General features: G+C 38.1%; 1 protein-coding gene across 4 annotated transcripts in view; it reads left to right on the top strand.

Moving 5' to 3' along the window:
- The window catches only part of LOC127663098 (phospholipid-transporting ATPase IG-like), a 91,251-nt gene that overhangs the window by 13,730 nt on the left and 55,692 nt on the right, over nucleotides 1-21,829 (top strand). For all 4 annotated transcript variants that reach the window (XM_052154530.1, XM_052154529.1, XM_052154527.1 and 1 more), the window contains exon 2: nucleotides 21,592-21,711. In XM_052154530.1, the coding sequence (XP_052010490.1) occupies nucleotides 21,592-21,711 (120 nt within the window). The remainder of the gene's footprint in view (nucleotides 1-21,591; nucleotides 21,712-21,829) is intronic.

Raw genomic sequence — 21,829 nt, 5'->3', positions numbered from 1 at the left:
TCTTGCACATCTAGTGCACACCGTTCAGGGACCACAAATGCAGGTTTCACCGCGGGGGCTGTGGATGCCAGATTATGCCTTGCGCTTGAGAGAGGAAATCCCTCCTCAGTGGTATTTCCCATGGCGAGCTTTACAGCATCTTCATCATTTCCGGAAACCATGGCTGGTTGGGCCATTTTGGCGTAACTAATAAAAACCATTTTCTTGTCCCCTTGGACTTTGCATATGACAAAGTGAATCGGGCATAACGGGGAAATGCATATTTGCGTTTCACCAGCCGTTTGTATGCCATTGCATCTGCTCCCAGCAGGGCTTGGGACTTTGAGTACCAGAGGGCATTCTCCACTGAGGCAAATAGATTGATTTCTGCTTTGCCGAATATTTCCCAGATCCTCAATACTGTTTCAGGATGAAGTCTCCTTTTGCCCTGTATCACCCCTCACCGTAATTCAGACAGCCTGGGACATATGGCGCACTCCGGGAGAGGAGATGATGCTCGCGCCATAGGAGGAGGTGACTCATCGGTCTCAACAGTGGAATGAATTCCACCTTTTGGTTTATATATGCCACAACTGTCATGTTATCTGAGCAAACCAGGACATGATGGCTCGCTACTCTGACAGAAAAGCCTTTAAAACAAGAAATACAGCCTGTATTTTATAGGCTGAAAAACTCTGTGTTCTTGACAATTTGGCACAATCTCTATTACGTTTTTCAAGATGAGAACAGTCTTCCACGGGTGAAACCGTGGAAGACTGTTGAAACGGGATGGCCGACGTGCAAATTGGATCGTATAACCATGTTCAATGGTGTTTTGCACCCATTCTGAAATACCCGTTTGGCTCGCCAGGCATCTTTTTGGAGCATGTGTGAGCATCTCATGCATTTGCAACGAGTGCTGTATTCTTTTCTGCACTTATTGCTTTTTTTTATTGCATTTATTTGAGTGCAAGACACACAAACAACATTTTGAACATAATTGTGAACAATATTCCTTTCCCGACAACCAGTAGTGGGGAGGTGGGGAACAGTGTTTTGTGTCTCCAATCGAGCCTTTTTTTAAGCAAATGCGTAGTGAACCATGGGCTCTGCTTTCCGCTTCAAATGGTTGTGCCCATCAGGTGTGTTTTTGCTGCTGCATGCATGGTGGTACACAGGTGCTGGTGAGGCAGTAGGTATGGGGCTTTTAGTTGGGTGCTGAATATACACCATTTGGGCATAAAGTGTCTCATAGACTGTGACTTAATGATTCCGTATAAACTTCTAGCAAAAGTGGAGCCAATTCTGTAGCATAAGATCTTAAAAAAAAAAAAAAACATCTTTCCTGTAGGCATGGCCTTCATTACCTTGCCATTATCCTAAAAGGTTATCTCCGAATGAAGAGAATTTCTTTGCTCAGCCATCAGTTTTGAAAGTTATAATAGTTCCACAAATTTTCAAAGAACTATAGAGATCAAGATAGTATTATTAATATCAATGGATGAGGTAAATATTTCACAACCAGCAGATTTCACTGAGGGAATGGTAGAAGAATACAGTTTTATTTATCTATCCAGTGTTTTCCTGCCTTATCCCCCAACTCAAAGTATGACTGTCTTGCCCTTAATAACCAAAACTACACCTTCCGCAATCAAATAGTATTATATCTTTATTTCAATCAGGTCAATTCTCTGAGGCCATCAGAAGACATTCAGCGCTTCTGCTCTGCCTCTGCACCTTTACTATTCCCTTCCAGCGCCACGAGTTCTTGTGCTTTGGATTTTTTTGGTGAATGATGCATACTGTATAATCTGGCCCCTAACAACCACCTTAAGTGCCTCCCAAGCCACACCCACAGTGGATAGTGAGGACCAGTTGGTCTCCATATAAACATTGATCTCAGCCTTTAACATTTGTTGGAATTCAGGATTTTTCAAAAGGGGATCTATTAAAGCGACAACTATATGATTTTCTTTTCTCCATATGTGACAACACCTCCAAACACACCAGGGCGTGATCTGAGACTAAAATGTTTCCAATTGAGCAATCAACAACAGATGAAATAAGGGCTTAGATATAAAAAACAAACAAAAAAAATATTCTAGAGCAAATCTCATTAAAAAATTTATAGTCCTTGCCAGATGGGTTCAAATGTCTCCAATTATCTGTAGGATAAAATTTTTACACATCCTTTGAAGCGTCACTGTTGCTTCACAGTGATCAAGGAACTCAGTCCTTGATCATTGTGAAGCAACAGTGACGCTTCAAAGGATTAAAGTCTCCTCCCAATATTATACCATGAGGGGTGCCAGTGGCTTGCAACATCCCTTCAAGATCTATAAAAAAAGCCCTGATCATCAATGTTAGGTGCATAAATATGAGCTAAATTAAGACTTTGCCCTTGAATTTCTACTTTTAAACAATAATGACTCTTCCTAATTTATCTTTAATCTATTTGAGAAATTTGAATTGAAGATGCTTATCAATGTAATGACTCCCCTGTTCTTACTTGAGCCAGCACTAAAGAAAAAATGTCCATCCCATATCTTCCCAAATTTTTCAGCTTTCTGCGGGGAAAGATTCGTTTCTTGAAAAGAAACACTATCATATTTCTTATGCTTAAGAAGAGAAAAAAACCTTCCTCCTTTTTATGGGGTTCCCCAACCCATTCACATTGCACATGTAGAGAGACAATTAAGAGATTATCTTTTTGACATATGAGAGAAACATTTATTGTGTGTCAAAAACAAAATGATAAAGACCACTGTTGCAGGGCGGAGTGCAGGGCCGTGATTCTTGATTCTGCACACCCAGCATTTAATCAGGCTATTCAAGCCTCAGAGAAGGATAAAGGCTGACTGAAAGCTGCAGTGCCACAGAGAGAGATTTGCAGACAGCTGTCAGGCACCTTTGTGTGTTTGTCTTTTTGTTTCAGATTGATATAAAAATATTTATATCGTCAAGCCGGTTCTCTCCTCCTTGTTTCCATTAATCCCTTTACACTGGTGCCGAAACCCAGGAAGGAGGAGGGATGTGCCATAGTAAGAGTCTTCGCCACTACCATCTACCCCAACGTAGCAGACACGGCCATCTGCCAGAGGACGGAGGAGCCTGGCTGCCTGGAAGCGGAGAGAACATCCGCCAACCACATGGAGCAGTTACCGCTGCCAGGGGCCGGAGGTCTGCCTCCGATCCATCCGGGGAGGCATGGCTGTCGTACATTTAGAGGGTGGAGGAGTGGCTGAGGACCAAGCTTCGGCGTATCGGAGAACCGGCTGCTAATCAGGCTAATCAAGCCTCAGAGAGTGATAAAGGCCAACTGGAAGCTGCAGTGTGACAGAGAGAGAGTTTTACTGACAGCTGTCTGACATCTTTGTGTGTTTGTATTTTTGTTTCAGTTTGATATTAAAATATTATTTATATCAAGCTGGTTCCCGCTGCCTCCTTTCTATTAATCTCTTTACAACCACATTAGTGCCACAATCAAAGCCTGACTTCCCCCAGAACCAAACAAACAGAAAAAAGAAAAACCTGCATGCACTGCAGCGCCAACTGGCGTCCGTCCATCTAAACACAAACAGTCCATGTATGCCTAATGAGAGCTCCCTTGACAACTTTGCCATCGGATTGCACAAGTCCGGTGTTTCTATACAAATTTTGTGAGACAGAGTTACACAACAAAAGATAATCTATAAAACAAACTCCAGCCATTAGGTGCAATAAACCCGAAGAGTGTATATATTGTTCTGAAGGTGTGTTACTCCACAAAACAAACTCTAGCTGCTAGGCAGAACCAGCACATAAAAAAGGCACTCCGTTTCCTCGAACAGTTAAACGAATGTTCAGTGAGCCTGCCCTCTCGGCTGCTACATGAGGGCAACAAATGGCCTAATCACTCCAATTTCTTGCAAGAAATACTCCACAAAACAAACTCCAGCCAATAGGAGGCTTGAGTACACGGAGCGTGTCATCCACAAATTATCCCGAAGGAGTGTTACTTCACAAAACAAACTCCAACCACTAGGTGGAACCAGCACAAAAGGAAACTAAAAAGGCACTCCGTTTCCTCGAACGGTTAAGTAAATGTTCAGTGAGTTGTCCACTCGGCTGCAATGCGAGTACCACAACATAACTTACTATCTCTATTGACTTTATGAAGGACATCGCTTGATGTGGGCACGTGAATGTTTTACTGCCATCCTTGGCATCCATTCTCAATTTGGCTGGGAATATCAGTGCAAAGGGACCTTCAGTTTATGATCTCAGAAATTTGACCTGAATGGATCGGGCCTGTCTCCCTCAGCGGATCGCCAAGCCAGAACCCTGTGAGCTTCCTCAATGTCCATTTTATGACCTGTTATGTCAAGCAGATTCGGAAAGAGCCCATCAAGGAATTTCAGCATATCCTGACCCTCTTCGGCCTCAGGAATTCAGACGATTCCAATATTATTCCGCTGGCTATGGTTCTCCATGCTCCAAATCCACATTGTTTGCTAGCAGATTATCCCCTCCGATGACTCCAGATAGTCGATCCGTTTCTCGACATCCCCCCACTCTTGTAAACAAATCAGAGAATTTAGTCTCCATGGCAGTGATCGATCAACGTATTACAGCAAGATCCTTCGTCAGCATTGCTGACATGTTCTAAATCTCGCCGAATTTCCCCCATTTCTCTGACCAAATCTGCTCACTGGCTCTGGGCCTTTCTCTGGGCTGTCAGCTTGAGCATGCGTGTCTTTTAATTTCTCCAGAGCCTGAGGATTTTGAATTCTTTGACATATTGACCTCCTATAACAGTTATGACACAGTGAATAGAATCTCATGGGTTTGTCAATAATAGGGTTGCAACGGAATGAGATTTTCATGGTATGATAACAGTATCAGAAAATTTCACGGTATACGCACAATTATTATTAGCAGTTACAATGACATTTAAAGGAGTGAAAACAAAGATTTTTTTTTTGGTTGGAAAAAACCCTTTATTATAATTTAAACTTGAAAACATTTTTTTTTTTATGGAAGTATGTGTAAAAAAGAAATGGAATAAATAAGAAAACTAACAGAATTATAATAATAAACTGAATTATAAACATGCTAAAAAAAATAGCATGTTAATATAACATGTTATATAACTAAAGCATGTTAGTTTACATGTTGGCATAGAATGTTTAATTAACTACTAAATGACAAATAACATCAGCTGTGTGAGCTTTAAAGTAATGTCCTATGATTATTAATAATTAACATATACTGCTCCTGTCTGTACCTTTAACTCAGTGGTTCTCAACTGGTTTTTCTTTTCATAACAGATTTTTTTATTGGACCTCAATTGGCGACCCACCATAGTAAAAACGTAACCTGTATTTAATGTATCCATTGGCATTTCCTTTTATGTTGCATAGATTTGTTCATGGTTTTCAAGTACAAGGACATGCATCAAGTGACATTATTTTAGTTGTTGACGTCAAATCTACAGTAAGTTTTCTCTCCCCCTTTTAAAATTTGAAGAGCATATTTACTTATATGAGCCCATTATTATCCCTGGTTTTCTAATTTCATATATAATTCAAACCGAACATACATATTACACAGGAGGAAAGGCTCCACATTATCATGGTCTAGTCTATAATAGTAGTAGTAATAATAATAATAACAAATTATAGTATTTATGAAACAATAAGTACTAGCTGAAACGCATTGAAACTTTAACTACAACTACCACTGTTGATATAAAATGAGGTCTAATAGATTCTACATTTAAGATTATTTCATGTGAAACTATAACAGTTTGTCAAAATATAACAGTTTCATTTTACTCATGTAAATTCTTTCAACTTTGTAAAGATGATTATGTATAATGAAAGAAAATTAGCGCATAGCACAATGTTGCTCTTTTCCTCTGTGCTGTTTTACATGTCAGGGCTGCCTACTGTTTGAGAGGTTCGACTTGACTTCCTCCCTAACGCTTTAAACTCTCACTAGAAAAGTCTCACTAGAATTGAAATTGGTCACATCAGTTTTCGTCAGTTATCAGCACATGCAGGTGAGATTCTCTGTCCAGTTGCATTTAAAAAAAATGTTTTGTTCATTATCAATACCGTAGATAAGCAAATGGACATGGTATGATAACCGTCAATTTTCATACCGGGGTATACCGTGAAACCATTATACCGCTGCAACCCTAGTCATTAATAGTGTTCAAACTAGCAAAGTGCGCAGAGCTCGCTGTTCACACGATCGAACCTCATATGGCGTCCTATATTTTAATTTTTATCATTAGACAAGACAGTTAAAAGTTACAGAGAACTGTTAAGGAGAGAGAGGGAGAATGTAACAGGCAAGCACTTTAACATTACGTGCTCAAACATGCCTGTTGTTGCTCTGATATGCAGAGCGTTTAAATGACACAGTGTTGCACACCGGTCTATTATTGTAGTAACAAGATGGCACGTAACAACAAAATGAACCGTAACTTGTCATTTACACATTTATTTACATTTATGCATTTGGCAGACGCTTTTATCCAAAGCGACTTACAGTGCATTTATTACAGGGACAATCCCCCTGGAACAACCTGGAGTTAAGTGCCTTGCTCAAGGACACAATGGTGGTGGCTGTGGGGTTAGAACCTGTGACCTTCTGATTAACCTGTGACCTTTTGATTAACAGCCCTGTGCTTTAGCCACTAAATCTGCAGAATATACTGTATATTTACCTGTGTGTATATAATGCAGGGAATTCCCGCACACTTTTATTCACTTAAACATTTAGCTGAGAATTGGTAAACCAATTCATACAGATTAAGCTGTAATTTCAGAATATGCATGAGTAAATCAGCTCTTCCACATCCCTCTCTCTCGTGTAGATCCCCGGCATGCACAGAAAGTGACAAGTAGGTTGCATATTTACTGAACTTAACATTCAACACGTGAATGGTGTTGTAGGCTATCGCGTATCGATAAGAAAGTGATGCGATAGTCGCTCCTGTTTATTAACAACAAAGCAAAAACGGTTGACCTATAAGCACGCTATGTCGAAGTGATCTAGTTTTTCCACCTTTTATATCACTGCATTTTCAAATAGCTCCCACATATTACAGCACCTTTGACAAGAAAGGCAGAAACCGCTAAATGCTTTGTGTAAAATGCTACCAGAACTACTCTGGGTAAAGCGAACCTACTGCTCCATCTCTCTGAAGCCCCATCTGACCTTTTCAGGTATTTTCTCTGCCATGTGAATCAGTCTGTTTGGTAAATATTATACAAATATGCATTAATAATATAGTAATTTAAATACTATATTTTAATAATACACAATACTAAGATATATTGTTATCTATCTTTAATATATATATATATATATGAGCAAGTTCTCTCTCAGGATTTCATCTTAAAACTTTCAAAGCATTTTGACAACATTAAAAGGTAATTTAATGTAACTGGTGAGTGCTGTCTTAAAGTGATAATTCCTGATGAAACTTTTACAACTTTCTTCCATGGAACGCAAAAGGAGATGTTAGGGAGAGTGTAAGTTTCAGTCACCATTCACATTCATTGTATGAAAAAAAAAAAGAGAGAAAATAGCCACCATTCAGATTGTTATAAATTTTCAGACATTTTAATAAATTAGCCCAACCGGTAAATAAACACACACATGACAAGGATAATATGAATAACACATCTTCAATTATTCTTAAATCGTTTTATGCTATTACTCCACGACGCATGCAAGTAATCTGCGTTATAGGCTCATGAACGTGCACAGCACCGCTGCTAAAAAAAAAAATCCTTTGGGAAACTGGTAGAAGTCGTGAAATACGTTTTTAACCACTGTATAGTACAATGTAAAATTTACTGTAATATTATTAATATATTTCTGTCCTTTTTTTCTCCTCTGTCAGTGGGGTCATGTTAACATAGGCCAGGCCACAGTACAGAGTGTGTCTATTTTCACTGCATTGCTGTTCAGACTCCTTTCACTACCAGACTTAACCTCAACATGTTTTGGTGCTATTAATATCCTCCTGGTGCCACCCTGTACTCTCTGCACTTGATGGAGAATTAAAGACTGTGTCACAATTAATTGTAATTGTGATTGCTGTACTGAGTGGTAACTGGAGGATTAGGACAAAAATAAGATGAATGGTGTTTTAAAGCCTTTTATTTAGTTTTATTATCAGGTAATGTCCAGAACTAAATGCATAAGAGAAGTTGGGAGGTCACAATTCTTGATAAATTGCCTTTAAAAAAACTAAATAAAATAAAAAAATTATGATTTTCCTCAGACAATTAAATAATGTTTTATGTACCTAACCAGTTACATTGATCAATAAGTATTAAAGCATTTAACCATGAGAGGAAGTGTATTGTAGAGGTATGCGTTGTGCCATATGAACCAATTGTAAAATCGCTAAAACAGACTCAAGTGTCTTATTGCTTACATAAAACAGCGACAACAGAAATATGAAGGAATTATTGTTCATAAATAAGTTAATTTATTTTTAATAATGCAAATTTATTTATATATATATATATATATATATATATAAAGTAATAAAATGCATTTACCTAAAGGTAGGCAGTCTGCATTTGCTAAACAACAGCAAATTGCCACATTAGCATTGATTGAGAAACTAAATAATCCTAACTTAGGCATCCTTCTATATGCATTGAATATAGAAGCCTGAATTTCTTTTTGGAGTTGTGAACCCATTTGTCACTGTTTCGGTATTTGTGCTGGCTCTTACTGTTGTTTGTTTTTCTTTCTCCCTTGTGTCTCACAGGTGGAGCCGGCATGTGTGATCAGCGTTTCCATGGTAGCGCTGAACGTTCTCGGGGAGACGCTGATCACGGAAATGATTTACTCACTCGTTCCTCCTGCTTCACTTTGATTGCTCTCCCTATTTATTCCTTGTGTTTCCTTTGCCAGTTTATAATTTGCTGTCGAATGTTAACTGTGCTCTCTTGTGTAGTTGGTGCTTGCTCGTGTCTTTGTTGCTTGCCTGTCTGTAGAGGTGTGGTTACCTTCCTGTTTGCCGCTGCCTTCGCCAGTCCTGTTGCACAATTCCTGTTGAGGAGGATTCCTTGGTCTCTACCTGCATCTTAGGGAGAATAGTTTCTGGGGTTTGCTTAGCATCACACAGGCTTCAAAGGAATTTCTTCAGATTGCTCCTGACCTCCACAGTGCACACACCTGTTCTACGAACACACTCTTTCCATAGCCCATTGAGTAGCTCGCTTTGACACTGTTCTCTGCAGTCAGTGCTGATTGCACCTGACCTCATTCTCTGAGAATTTTTGTGTTTAATAAATCTTTTTGAACTGTCACCTCTGCTTTTGGGTCCCTTGTCTCCCCTCACCCTCTGACACCATTAATAAACCTTGTTGATTTGGTTGGTTACGGGATGAGATGTACCCGGATGAGAGTAATTTGCACACAAAAAAAAAACATGCCCTTTTGGACTTCCTCAATTTTGCCCTACTATTTGCTTTACGTTACAAGCTGAGTGCAGTGAGTTTGTGTTGTATGGTTTAATACAGCCTTTATAAGTGCTGTTACACATTACTCCAGGTCTATAAATCCGAGAAGGTATTTTAAGCATGCAGTCCTTTTTTTTTTTTTTTTTAAATTTTTTTTAAACCCTCAGTGCACTTAATTACTAGGTCCTTTTTCAGTATGGCAACTAATATCTCCCTCTGTCAGCGTTCGGCAGTTAAAACTTAGCTTCCTTGCATATTTGCTTGCATACTTTAGGCAAAGTCAGTAGTAGGCCATTTGTTTTGACATTAGTATGTGGTTGTTGCTATGGAAATGGGCTGGTCATGTCCATCAATGCTGGGCAGAGAAATCTCTGCTGACATCCACTTTTAAAGGTGTTTAGAAGCACATTGTTCACTTATTCATTTACACTTGACTTGAGGCTGCTCTTCTGCTCCCAGGCTGTCACTGCCACTTTGATGCCCTGCCCTCTTGACCGCTGCTCTGAAAGTGTAATGTATTAAAAGGGCAGTATCACTCTAGCTCTTGAGGATCCCTGTGACACTTTCACATTGTGGATGGTTGTGTTGCCTTTCTCATCTGTTAGTCTCACGTTTTGTTGGTTTTTGCTGGTTTGACAATTTAGAGGCAGAGTATCAGGCTTAGATATGTTTCCAGGGTAGGTGAAGGGCCTGGGGGTTGATGGAGGATTGGCTGCACCACTCTACATAGCCACCATGCACTTTTAAAATGCGGACTTGTGGACTAAAATGAGGAAATGCATTGAATGGAAATCCCCTGTTCATTGAACCTAATTTATACCTGATCACTTTATGCAGTACACAAAATTCGACCTTAGACATCTTTCTATGATGTAATTATTGAAATCACCATCCTTTTCTTAAGGCACAATGACCGTATGATACTAGTCTCCTTTTCTGCATCGCAGTGTGATGTATTCAAGTACTTGCTCCAATACAAAGACGCAACTAGATAAAAAAACATTTTCTTTTACAGGGTGTTACAATAACAGAGTTGCTTAAATTTTTAATAGGGATGTCAGTCAATTAAAATTTGTAATTGAAACAATTACATGATATGCCGATTAATCACAATCGCGCATATAACAATTTTCTGAAAGGCCCTAAAATAACAATAATTCAGTCTATAATGATTCAATAATTATAAATATTTATGCAATATCACACGAGCAAAATATGGCCCTAAATCAGCACTGCTGTGATTATCTACTCTGCCGGCTGCCGAGTCACAGCAGTGCTTATGTAGTGCCATATAGCATGATTGCGAGTTACATACAACAGTTCAGTGAACAAGTACATTTTCGAAATTAGCATTTGTGCATGGAACTACTTTATTACGCTGCATATCAAAATCTGCCGTTGCTGGTTCAAACCAAATGATGCGTCCAAGCCTCCATTAGTAATTCAAAAAAATTCACTTCAGAAATAGTATCACGGCTTGTGCTGTTTCTACCAAGTTATTGGATTTACAAGGATGGGTGGGTGAGTGAGTGAGAGAGACACACTGAGCGTGTGATCACCTGTTGCCACACCCAAGCAGAGATGCTGTCAGCTTTCTGGAGATCAGCTTTTTCAGTGGAAAAATATCTGTCCAAGCGGGGGTAATTCTCCCTATTTTGCGGTAGACAGTGCGGAAGTGTCTTTCACTATAGAAACCGCCATGTCCTCTTCCATTTTGAACAGTATTTTTTCTCCAATGTGGAAACTCCAGCAAGAGGTAAGTGCCTTGAGTTGGGTAATTAATCTGTCTGTTGTATCTCTCAGCTCTGAGGAGCCATAATGCTGAAGATGTTCTTTTAAAGCTATTTTCTAGCTGTTGTCGTGTAGTAATATGAGCGATCACAAAGCGCTGTTCTATGTAAACAATGACTGACGGATTCACTTCACGTCACCAACTGCTCATATTATACACAGAATTTATCTATAATGTCAAAAAATAAAATAAAAATTACATGTAAGAGACACTTATACAGTAACTCTTAACACATATGCACTACTCTTACACTTTAGTTTGAATGGCACAAACGCAAGCGGAGTGATACACTCATAGTGAAGCGTCGGAGTTCTGATTGTCATAACATCAGTGCTCATGGTATGTCTCTCGTCCAATCAGATTCAAGGACTGGAACTAACTTGTATATATTTAAATAATTATGAATATAATTTAACTAATTCAAATACATTACATTACATTAATGGCAGCTGAGTAAAGCATTGATAAGACTATACAAAAAGTGGCTTTAATGGATTTCCATATTGAAGATAAGCCTATCACTGGCCTAAAGTCCACAGCAATACAATTTGCAATTGGAATTAGTCAATTTGTCAGACATAGATTTATTATAGACCATTTCAATGACTATTTGTTGGCTTAAGGAGAGTGACGTCTTTGTTCCTTGAACGTTTTCCTACTAGTTGTCAAACTCATTTAGAACAACAGCGGTAGGCGCTTCATTCACTAACACGATTATCGTTAATAAGATTGTCATAAAATGCCATTATTAAAATGTTGACCATGTTGTTTGTTGGCTGGATGCTCCCTGAATGCCTGGAACTAACGGAAATTAAAGTGTTTAGATTGCCGAAAAGAAACCGCAAATGGACGCATGAATCCAAAGGTCACACAGAGAGCTTCATTGAATGGCTTCATTGATTTTAATTGGAGTAATCCAATAGTCTCTATCTCTGCTGGGGAGAAATCTCTGTGAGCATCTAAACTATGATATAATTTAATTGCCTTTCTTTCGTAGACTCTCCGTATCAACAACACGTTGGGATAATTAACTTCAGGTAAACATTTGATGTTCTTTGAGAAAATTTACTTATTTAGAGGATCCTAAAGATACCGGAAATGCCCCCAGGCCAGTTGTGTTCTAATTAATTTGTTGTTTACATACTTGAAATGGTCAATAAGGGCTTTTCTAAGGATCTGTCAGTGTACACATGCTTCAGACTGACTATTTTGGAGAGTCTCAATTTGGTTGTGTCGCACTGCATTTTTAGGTTGATCTGTGAAGTTAAACATAATTTTGCTTATTGTCCCCTGCTACAAATTTCACACTTGAATTGCTCCATTATTAGGAATTTTCAGGGGATTGTTCAAATACCTAATTCTAAGTACTAGCAATAGTATTAGTGGTGCTTTCCAAAGTATGACTTGGGAATTCATTTCCAGCCTAACACAGAGAAATTCTACGATTAACCTCAATCAATCATTGATTCAACTGTTATTGCATGCACGTTTATAATTTACAATCCATTCTTCATTTACTGCTGAGAAAGGCTTAACGTGAGATGCCACACCTTAGGGTCCAGAAAGTGTATTTATAGGTGATATATCACAAACCATTTCCCATCCCATTGCTCACCACCAATGCAATCAGTCATTCGTTGCGCGAGTTACTCCATTAAAAGCTGACTCTCTGTTTTTCTGCAGTTTTACACATTTCATCCGAATATTCATTACAGTTCCAGGTGCCTGTGCATCAGGAGCAGCTCAGCTTGGCAGTTTTGTCAGGAAGCCTCATTTATTTTACCTGAAAATAAAGCTTCAAAAACAAAAATAGGCATGGAAATCATAAGCAATGTGGTTTGTCTATTTATCAAAGTTATTCTGCATATTCATGAATTTCTGTAAAACCCCCACACAAAAAAAGGAAGTTCTTCTAAATTGTCAATGTGACAAAGCAGTTTAAAGCTTCTAAACCTAAATACGCTGGCACAAATCATACAAATTGCATTAAATGAGTCCGTCTTAAAACAGATTTTCATGTGTTAAACCTTTTCTTTTCAAAGTTAGGTTAATGATTATTTAAGCACTGATTGTTTTTTTTTTTTTTTTACCTGAATGGTCTTGTATCTGTCTAATAAGATGGTGGACTGAGCACTTTTGCATTAACACACTTCAACAGCTCTTTTGATGGGAGTGTAGGTGCCTGACACATGGCAAGCTGCCTGAATCTTCGTAAGTGGCAGGGCAGCTTTATCGCTGACACAGGCTGAATGCTGTTTAATGTTTCCATCGAAGTCATAGCAACAGAACACTTAGGCCTGGAACCACTGCCGTGCTTGTGCATTTATTGGAAATCATGTAAACATGATATCTTTGAAGCCTAATTTGATGTTGTAATGATGTGATATACTCTGTTCCCTAATGCAATGTTATCTCGATAGCAGCAGTGTCTAAGATTTTGAAGGCCAGTGGTTTTCAGCTGGTTTTCTTTAGCACACAGATAAAACAACCTGTTTAAAAGTTAAGCCAAGCATACATGACTTGCCGTGGGTGCTCTGCGACTTTTACAGGAATACAGGAATGTAGTTTCTCAACTACATGAACATTCGTCTCCGAATGAGGCCAATACACTGGTATTAAGATGCGTTTTGGGTGTTCCGATCACAAATGTATAAGCGAGACGTTAAGAGCAGACTTCTAGAGTTATTTTAGTGCAGTACTTGTAACGGAGCTTCTAGTGTACATGCTGCTCATATCTGTGTCCCTATTGTGCATGTTAATGCATGTGCTCTTTTAAATTGTCAGATTGTATGCTTATTTTCCTTTTAAATCTGCACATAATCGGTGAAAAAAAACATGGTTACAGCTGCCATTAATGTCGTCCTATTTCAAACGTATTGCCCAAAATGCATCTTAAAATTAAGAAAACAAAATTCATTCACAATCTCATGAAGTTTATTCTTGATAACATGTCAGCAAACATGAAAGAACACCTTTCGCCTGTTTTTGCTTTTGTTGGCATCATTTGCGAAGGAAATAATGAAAAACTGATGAAAATAGTAAAAACCGCAAGTAGGGAGATGTGGGTGAAACTTGTGGGTGAAACTATTTTATTTTCTAATTATTTTTATTTTTGCTTCCTAATACCTTGCCCTTCTCTTGCGCTCCCTATATGTTTAATTGGTTTTCTCTCATAACGGTCTCTCGTTCGTCGGGACAGTGCACTCACTTGACAACAAGACGTCTAGATTTCAAGCTGTTTTCAAAACCGTCGAAGCGTCTGGGACTAGTCTCTGCATGTCTCAGGAGTGCGCACACAAAAAGGCTGTTGTCTTGAAATCTAAGACTTCTTGTCGCAGACCAATTGACAAAACATCAAAGGAGACAAGCTTGTCATTAGTCATTAGGCATCCGCTCAATTTGGAGAGCTTCTACTAAGTGCCAAAATACTGAGTTTAATTGGATGGATGACCTATGATGTTAGCTACAAAAGATTATAATTTATAAGCCTTTTTATTTTGCTATATCAACTCTGCATTATTATATGGTTAGTTGCATTTCATTATTTGCACCTAGCTTTTTTCTATATGCTATATGCAGCACTATCAGAAAAGGCTTGGGCCACAACCCACAAGTTGAGAACCGCTTGTTCGGGCTAAATGATCTTGGGAACTCTCTTGCTCAGCATTGATTGTGACTGTCGCTGTGTGAGTTAAACCTTGACAATCTGGCAAAGATTATTCCATAATTTCTTCCAATAATTAACAGTTTCTGCATTGTTTGGTCTTGAATAAGCAGCCTGATCTAATTAACATACCTAGCTATTTGTACTTTAATGTTTTAACATTTAAACATAACATGTTTATACATTTGGATAGACACTTAAACATACAATGTGGACATTTGAAAGCATCTAAAATGTAATTTTTTTTTTTTACATATTTACAGCTTTAGAAATTTAAAATATTGAGAAATCCATTACAATATATTTGAATACACGAATCGATTATAAATGTATTTTTTATTTTTTTTTACTGTTTTAAAGATATTTTAAATCCCTTAAATTTACCCCAACCTCTAAGCATAACCACATTTCAACAATATAAAAAGATGTAACAAGTAGATTATTGTACAGTAGCAATAATCTGTTGCAATATATATAAATTGATATATATTTTACAGCTGGTAAACCTACACCTAGTCCTAAACCTAGCCATAACCATTTATTAAGCAGATAACACACACAAAAGGCAGATAAATGTAATAACAATTTATTCAGAAAAAAATGGCAAAATTCAGTACGTAAGTAGTCCAAAGGGCAATGCACTGCATCAGATGTGCTCCCTGACAGCATTCAATAGCATTGTGTGAGGTGGAGAGTAGAATTTGAATTATTAATCACTGTAAATCTGCTCCTGATGCACTCCATAACGGCGCTGTCATTTCTTATTCAAACATATTCAAATGAATCACAGAATATGGCAGGTCACAAACGGTCACGAGACACTTGAGAGCCAATGAGCATTCGACATCACTGCAGTAAAACTGCTGGTCGTAATGCTTGATGCAGCAATTTTTGAAAACCAAACCAACACGTTTACGGTTACAGGGGGTGCGATGGTGCTGCGGCAGATGGAGACGGACATTGTTTAATAAAAGGCTTGAATTTGGGTCTGTTCTTCACAGAAAGCAGTCTGAAGATTTGTAACATATTTATGGATTAATTTCATTATTGTTTTTTGGTGCTTTTGTGGTTTATTTAGTTTTTTGGCATATTCTGAAAGCTCCTTTTGTGTCCCATGGCAAGCAAAAATGTAATTAAACGCTTAATGAATGATTAAACGATTACAGGGTTTTTATTGATTTTACCATTTTTAAGTTTAGTCTTTGTAAATGTGATATAATCCTTTAAAACTCATTGATTATAAATTAAATGTAATTAACTGATTCATTCTAAGAATTATTCAATATCAATCAATCATTCAAACCATGCACGTAAACATTTGTAAGATTCTATAGGTGTTAATAATGATGACATTTAGATGCTGTCAATATTGTATGATTTGGTTTCTATACAAAAGTAAAAGAATGAACGTTTGCTAGAACCAAACTTTACCTGAGAATACATACAAATTCTCATGAGATCACGTTGGAATTAGTGTTAAAAAGAGAAAAACATTTCTAATCAGCCAATCGTGTAGCAGCAGTGCATAAAATCATTCAGATATGGGTCAGGAGCTTCAGGTAGGAAATAATGGGGACATTTTTTTTATTTCAGTGATTTGGACCGTGGCATGATTGTTGGTGCTAGAAGGGATGGTCTGAGTATTTCTGTAACTGCTGATCTCCTGGGATATTCACGCACAACAGTCGCTATAATTTACTCTGAATGCTGCCAAAAACAAAAAACATCCAGTTAGTGGCAGTTCTGTGGATGGAAATGCCTTGTTGATGAAAGGTCAACAGAGAATGTCCAGACTGGTTTAAACTGACAAAGTCTACGGTAACTCAGATAACTGCTCTGTACAATTGTGGTGAGAGTGCTTTTTCTGAGATGCAAATTGGCGCTGTTTTGGCAGCATAAGGGGGACCTACAGAATATTAGGCAGGTGGTTTTAAATGTTGTGGCTGATCGTTGTGTATATATACAGTATAGAATATATCTTCTTGCTTGCCTTAGTGTACACTGCAGAAAGAGACTGGAAGTTGTGGTTGTCTTTCTGACCTATTATCTTCATAGCTATTTGTACCAGGTTTGTTAACCTTTTATCAAACCTTAAGTACACTTGAACACAATGCACTAATCTGTTCAGTAATCAGTATGGTTGTTCGTATGATAACTTGCAAACCTTAAAAATAGGAAGCATTAAATTGTTACCAAAAAGTATTGTTTTTCTCTATTTTTGTTTAGTATGTATTTAAGGGTTATTGGTAAACTTTATATTATTATTATGTAGTTAGGGGGATGTATCTTTAAAAGTAATCGTTTATAGGATCTTCAAGTCAAAGTCTAATTAAATTTGATTTATAAAAGCACATTTAAAGATAACAGAAGTTGATCCAAAGTTCTGTACAATCCAATAAAACAAGACACGTAATAAAAATAAAAAAAAGCTTTAAAACAATGAATAGATCAATGTATGAATTTCTTTAAGACATTGGAATCGTTAATGGAATCACAATTGGAATCAGAATTATTAAATTCCTTAAGATTCCCATCCCTACTGGTGTAAACTGATGTTTATTTAAAAGGGATGTGTGTGTACATTTTCCAGTGATCATGCCAGAAGTAATTGTAGCTATAGTCAAAGGTTTTTTGACTTTTTTTTTAGATAAATAATGATATCAGTGGGTTTTAAATGTATTTCCCCCAAGCGGTCACTTTTTCCCATTTCCTAACCCTTTATTTTTGACAGACTTTGATAATTTGACAGAGTTTGTTTGATATATAACAAATCAAATGAAGAGACCAAATTTGAGCGAACATCTAACCCAAAGCACTTCACAGAATCAGTCACTTTTTTTTTGTTTTTTTTTACCTTTCTGTGAAATGCTGAAATGACAGCCCTCACAGAAGCATGCACTTTTTACAGTCCTGATACCCTTGTAATTATGTTTAAATGTTACACAGGTCTGCTTCCATTTGTTTGCTTTTTGGGAAGCCCTGGGCTGTGTTCCTTTTATACACTGTGGCATTTGGAACCTGTTACATTTCCTCTCCTCATCATACCTGCCCCTACCAGCTCTATTTAGACCAGCCTGCTTCATCCAGGCCGGGAACACACCATACTGATGTGTGAAGAGCTGGCACGTTTCACAGTACCTTTACGTAATCGGAGGCTCTTCCAGATACAGATTGTGTCGCCACGCAGGTTTCTGAAGAAGCTGAAATTAGGGCAGATCCAGTGGGAGACGAGAAGATGAGGCAGATGAAAGGGGTAGAAACTGTCACTTACTGTTTTAAATAGCTGTCTTCTCTGACTCAGAGTGGGGATGTGGATAAGATAAATAGATAAGATATCTATTTTGGAGTAGATACGCACAAGCCTCTTGTTGCTTGGGGCCTGATTGCGAGAAGTGAGTTATCTCTCACCAGTGACGCATACTGATGAGTTCTCAGGTGACGAATGCTCTGATGTGAGCAGATCAGAGATTTGGGAAGATCTGTGAGAGCAAAGGATCAGCGCATTATCTGATACACACTATAAGTCCACTCTAGCTATATGAGTCTGTCGGCAAGAAGTCAAATGTGTCCCGACAGGTTGTGACAGCACTTATCTTGTGGCCTGATGTCTGCTACCATTTACCTGATGGGGAAGAGGTTTGGAACAGCTGACCTGAGGGTGCCCTGAGACACACTCTTGTGCCATGCATTGTTACTCACTGTGCCATAGACCCGGTCCCCGCCATTGTTTACATTGTGATATTTTCATGAGTTACACACATTTTATGCTCAATTCTAATTGCTGCAGTGTGGAAAAACATGGTCATTATGATATTCTCATTACTGCTACATGAAAATTTGATACATTATTTACATTTTAAATTAAGTATTTATAAATTGTAGTAGTATTCCCTTAGTGCTGCTTTTCATTTTCACAGATTTTATTTAAAACAAAATAATTGTACAACAGCATCTTTATTGTAAAACTGAAAATAAAACAAAAATGACAGTATCATGGTGATAAGAATCATCATTGAATACTAGGAGTATAGAAAATCTAAAATGTCAGGAAGCTTTACAGTAATGAGAAATATGGTGGTAAAATGTGCTCAATTGTCCTAAAAAAATGTCACAAAGCAATGGTCCTAAATGAAGGCTTAATTTTATGTAAAATATAATTTTGTAAAGGGCTGATTATTTAGTGAGAGTTAATTATATGAAAAATTACATGCACCAAAAACAAAACTATTAATCATGCCCCTGACCCACACGTAAATTCCGTAATTAGGAATGTTCCAACCATCAGAGCTTTTCAATCTTAATATCACCTTGATGTTTTAACAAATCTGTGGCATTAGGGGGCAGTCAGCGCTACAGCTATTAAGGTAACGTGCCTTGTCAAACTAATAGGTAGCACATCCTTCCACTGATGTGCTTTTGCACTCAAAAACAGCTGGACTGAGCACAACCGAATGCAAGTCTGTGATTGCTCCTTGTGCCAAAGGTTGCCAGCCCCAGCAATAGGCCCTCTTATTCTTTCTCTATGCTTTTGTAAATGATTCACACAGGCAGTTATAATAGTGCTACTTGCACTGTCCCTGGGAACACTGGAAGGAGGGGGAGGGTGGAGATAGTGAATTGGTGGGTGGAGGAGAAGAGTGAAGTGTGGTGCTGAAAGCCCACCGAGACATGGTGACAGTTTCTGTTGTCTTCATTGAAGCCCTCAGAAAGAGAGACAGAGAGAGGTGAGGAGTAATCTTAAATGCCACTGTTTTATCTTGATCTCAAGGACGAAGGAAAATACATGCATGCAGCGCTCCAAACAAACCATAATCCAGCCAATCTTGTGTTGACCGTAGGCCACAAAAGGAAATGCTTGCAGAGATCTGGCTTCCTGACTTTCCATCACCATGTGTGTGTTTTGAGCCAAGGTTTTCCCCTGGCAATCTTACACTCACACTGCTCCGAGTCAGGTTGTTGCCCTTTACACACTACAGGAATGTTTCAGGTCCCAAAGAACTCAAATCACTGTGGAAACCCACAGACCTGACCCTTTGTGTAGCGGGGGAGCCCCAACCACACCCTGTCACCCCCATCATTTATCCTAACTGCATGCTAAACAAAACAATGCTATACTTGTAACATATTTGAGTGTTTTTAAATTTACAATCCATTTTTGAAAACATAACAGTAAATGTGTATTAGTGATTAACCGATAGATTGGCAGATATCTAGCCATTTTTTCAATCCATATCCATTTAGTAAATATTGTGTAAAAGTGTTTGTTTACTTGCATCGATTATGCGCACATCTTGATTGCTAAATTTAATTTATGTATCACTTATCAGCATTATATCGGCCATCCTGTTTATCATTAACGGGTTTAACTTGTGAGTTTGCCAGTCTATCTGACTGATTAAGATCCTGCTCTTCAGAATCAGTTGTTTGTTAATCGAACTACACTGGTGTTTATTTTTGCATGCCAAAAACAAGGACAATACTATATTAAGTCTTCTTATTGCCTATTTATTGTCTACTTATTGTGGTACCCTAGCCAGTCTCTTTTATCTAATCACATTCAATTCAGACTGCAAGCTCACCGCTTGGGTAAATGATCATTTTTTCTGCAGTGGTGCTGTAAATTCAGCAGTATTGCTACATTTCCACTGAATAGTGGTGCAGGAAACACTGTTTTTGTTCAGTTACTATATTACGGTGTTCTCACCCCAGCCACTTCCTGTCTGTTTTTTCACACAGCAGCACCCATACACTCACTGCACTGTCTAAGAATGACCACATGTCCTCTGACCCCTGTAAACACCCATAAATTAACAGATAGCTTCAGCTCTAAAAGTGATGTCTAATAACTGGCAAATAATCATACCTATCCACTCTTTTTCAGACCCGATCCCACCTGATCTTTGTTTTACTTGACTTGGTTTTTCAGTCAATTTGGAGCTGTGCTAAAGCATGTTTTTCAAAGCTTATTAATCATCTCAGACCTTTTTTTTTTTTTTTTTTTGTCGGATGTTTTTGTTTTTCCACACCTGTCTGAAGAAATGACACCTTAATACTTATGTACTTTATGTATGTTTGTATGTTGGATGTACGCATGAATGTATGCTCTTTATAAATGTTTAAGTACGTGCCAGCCTGAAGAAGTGATCTTTCCTAGCTGTGTTTCATTTTCTGTGTTTCTTCCTCTTCTTAAACATCGTAGGGTGCTATTCCTTGCCACTGTTGCCTTTGGTTTGCTCACTGAGGGTTTGTGAGGCTTCATTCTTTAGGAAAGCTGCTTTGGAACTATTGTGAAAAGTGCTATACACATAAATTATGTCAGGAGTAACTTTAGATGTGTCTGCTTTAGATTGTGCATGATACAGTTAGTCAGGGCTGCATTAAGGTGCTTTGTGGTCTGGGGCTTACCACTTTGCTGAGCCCTTGCCAGTCGTCAGAGCGGGAGTTTTTTTCTTTTTCTTATTTAGCCTAATGTTACACATTCTTTTACACATTTAGACCGTGCTTCATTATAACCACAATGAAAAACAGTTGTACGTTTCATTGTCTTGATCTTATTTTTTGTCGGGGACAATTAATGTATTGAAGGCATGCCACGTTGCAGTTTTCTAACTTTAATGATTCATATGAATGATCTCTTTCTCTCTACTTTGCTCCTTTTTCCTAATGTATATCTGTAGTGTGGAGGAGATGAGAAGAGAGTGGACAGCAGGACAATCTATGTAGGACATCGGCCATGTCCGGACACAGAGGCCTTCATTCCCTCCAAATTTTGTGACAACAGAATTGTTTCCTCCAAGGTAACTTCTGTTGTTACATTACATCTCATCACAAATCTGAAAGTGAGCCATTGCTTAACTTTAGCTGCATTGTAATCAGGTATTTACAGGATAACCTTCGGCTCGACATAAGTATGCC

Source organism: Xyrauchen texanus, chromosome 23 (assembly GCF_025860055.1).
Source record: "Xyrauchen texanus isolate HMW12.3.18 chromosome 23, RBS_HiC_50CHRs, whole genome shotgun sequence".
NCBI lineage: Eukaryota > Metazoa > Chordata > Actinopteri > Cypriniformes > Catostomidae > Xyrauchen > Xyrauchen texanus.
Note: the sequence above shows the minus strand (reverse complement) of the source record. Positions and strands in the feature narration are given on the sequence as shown.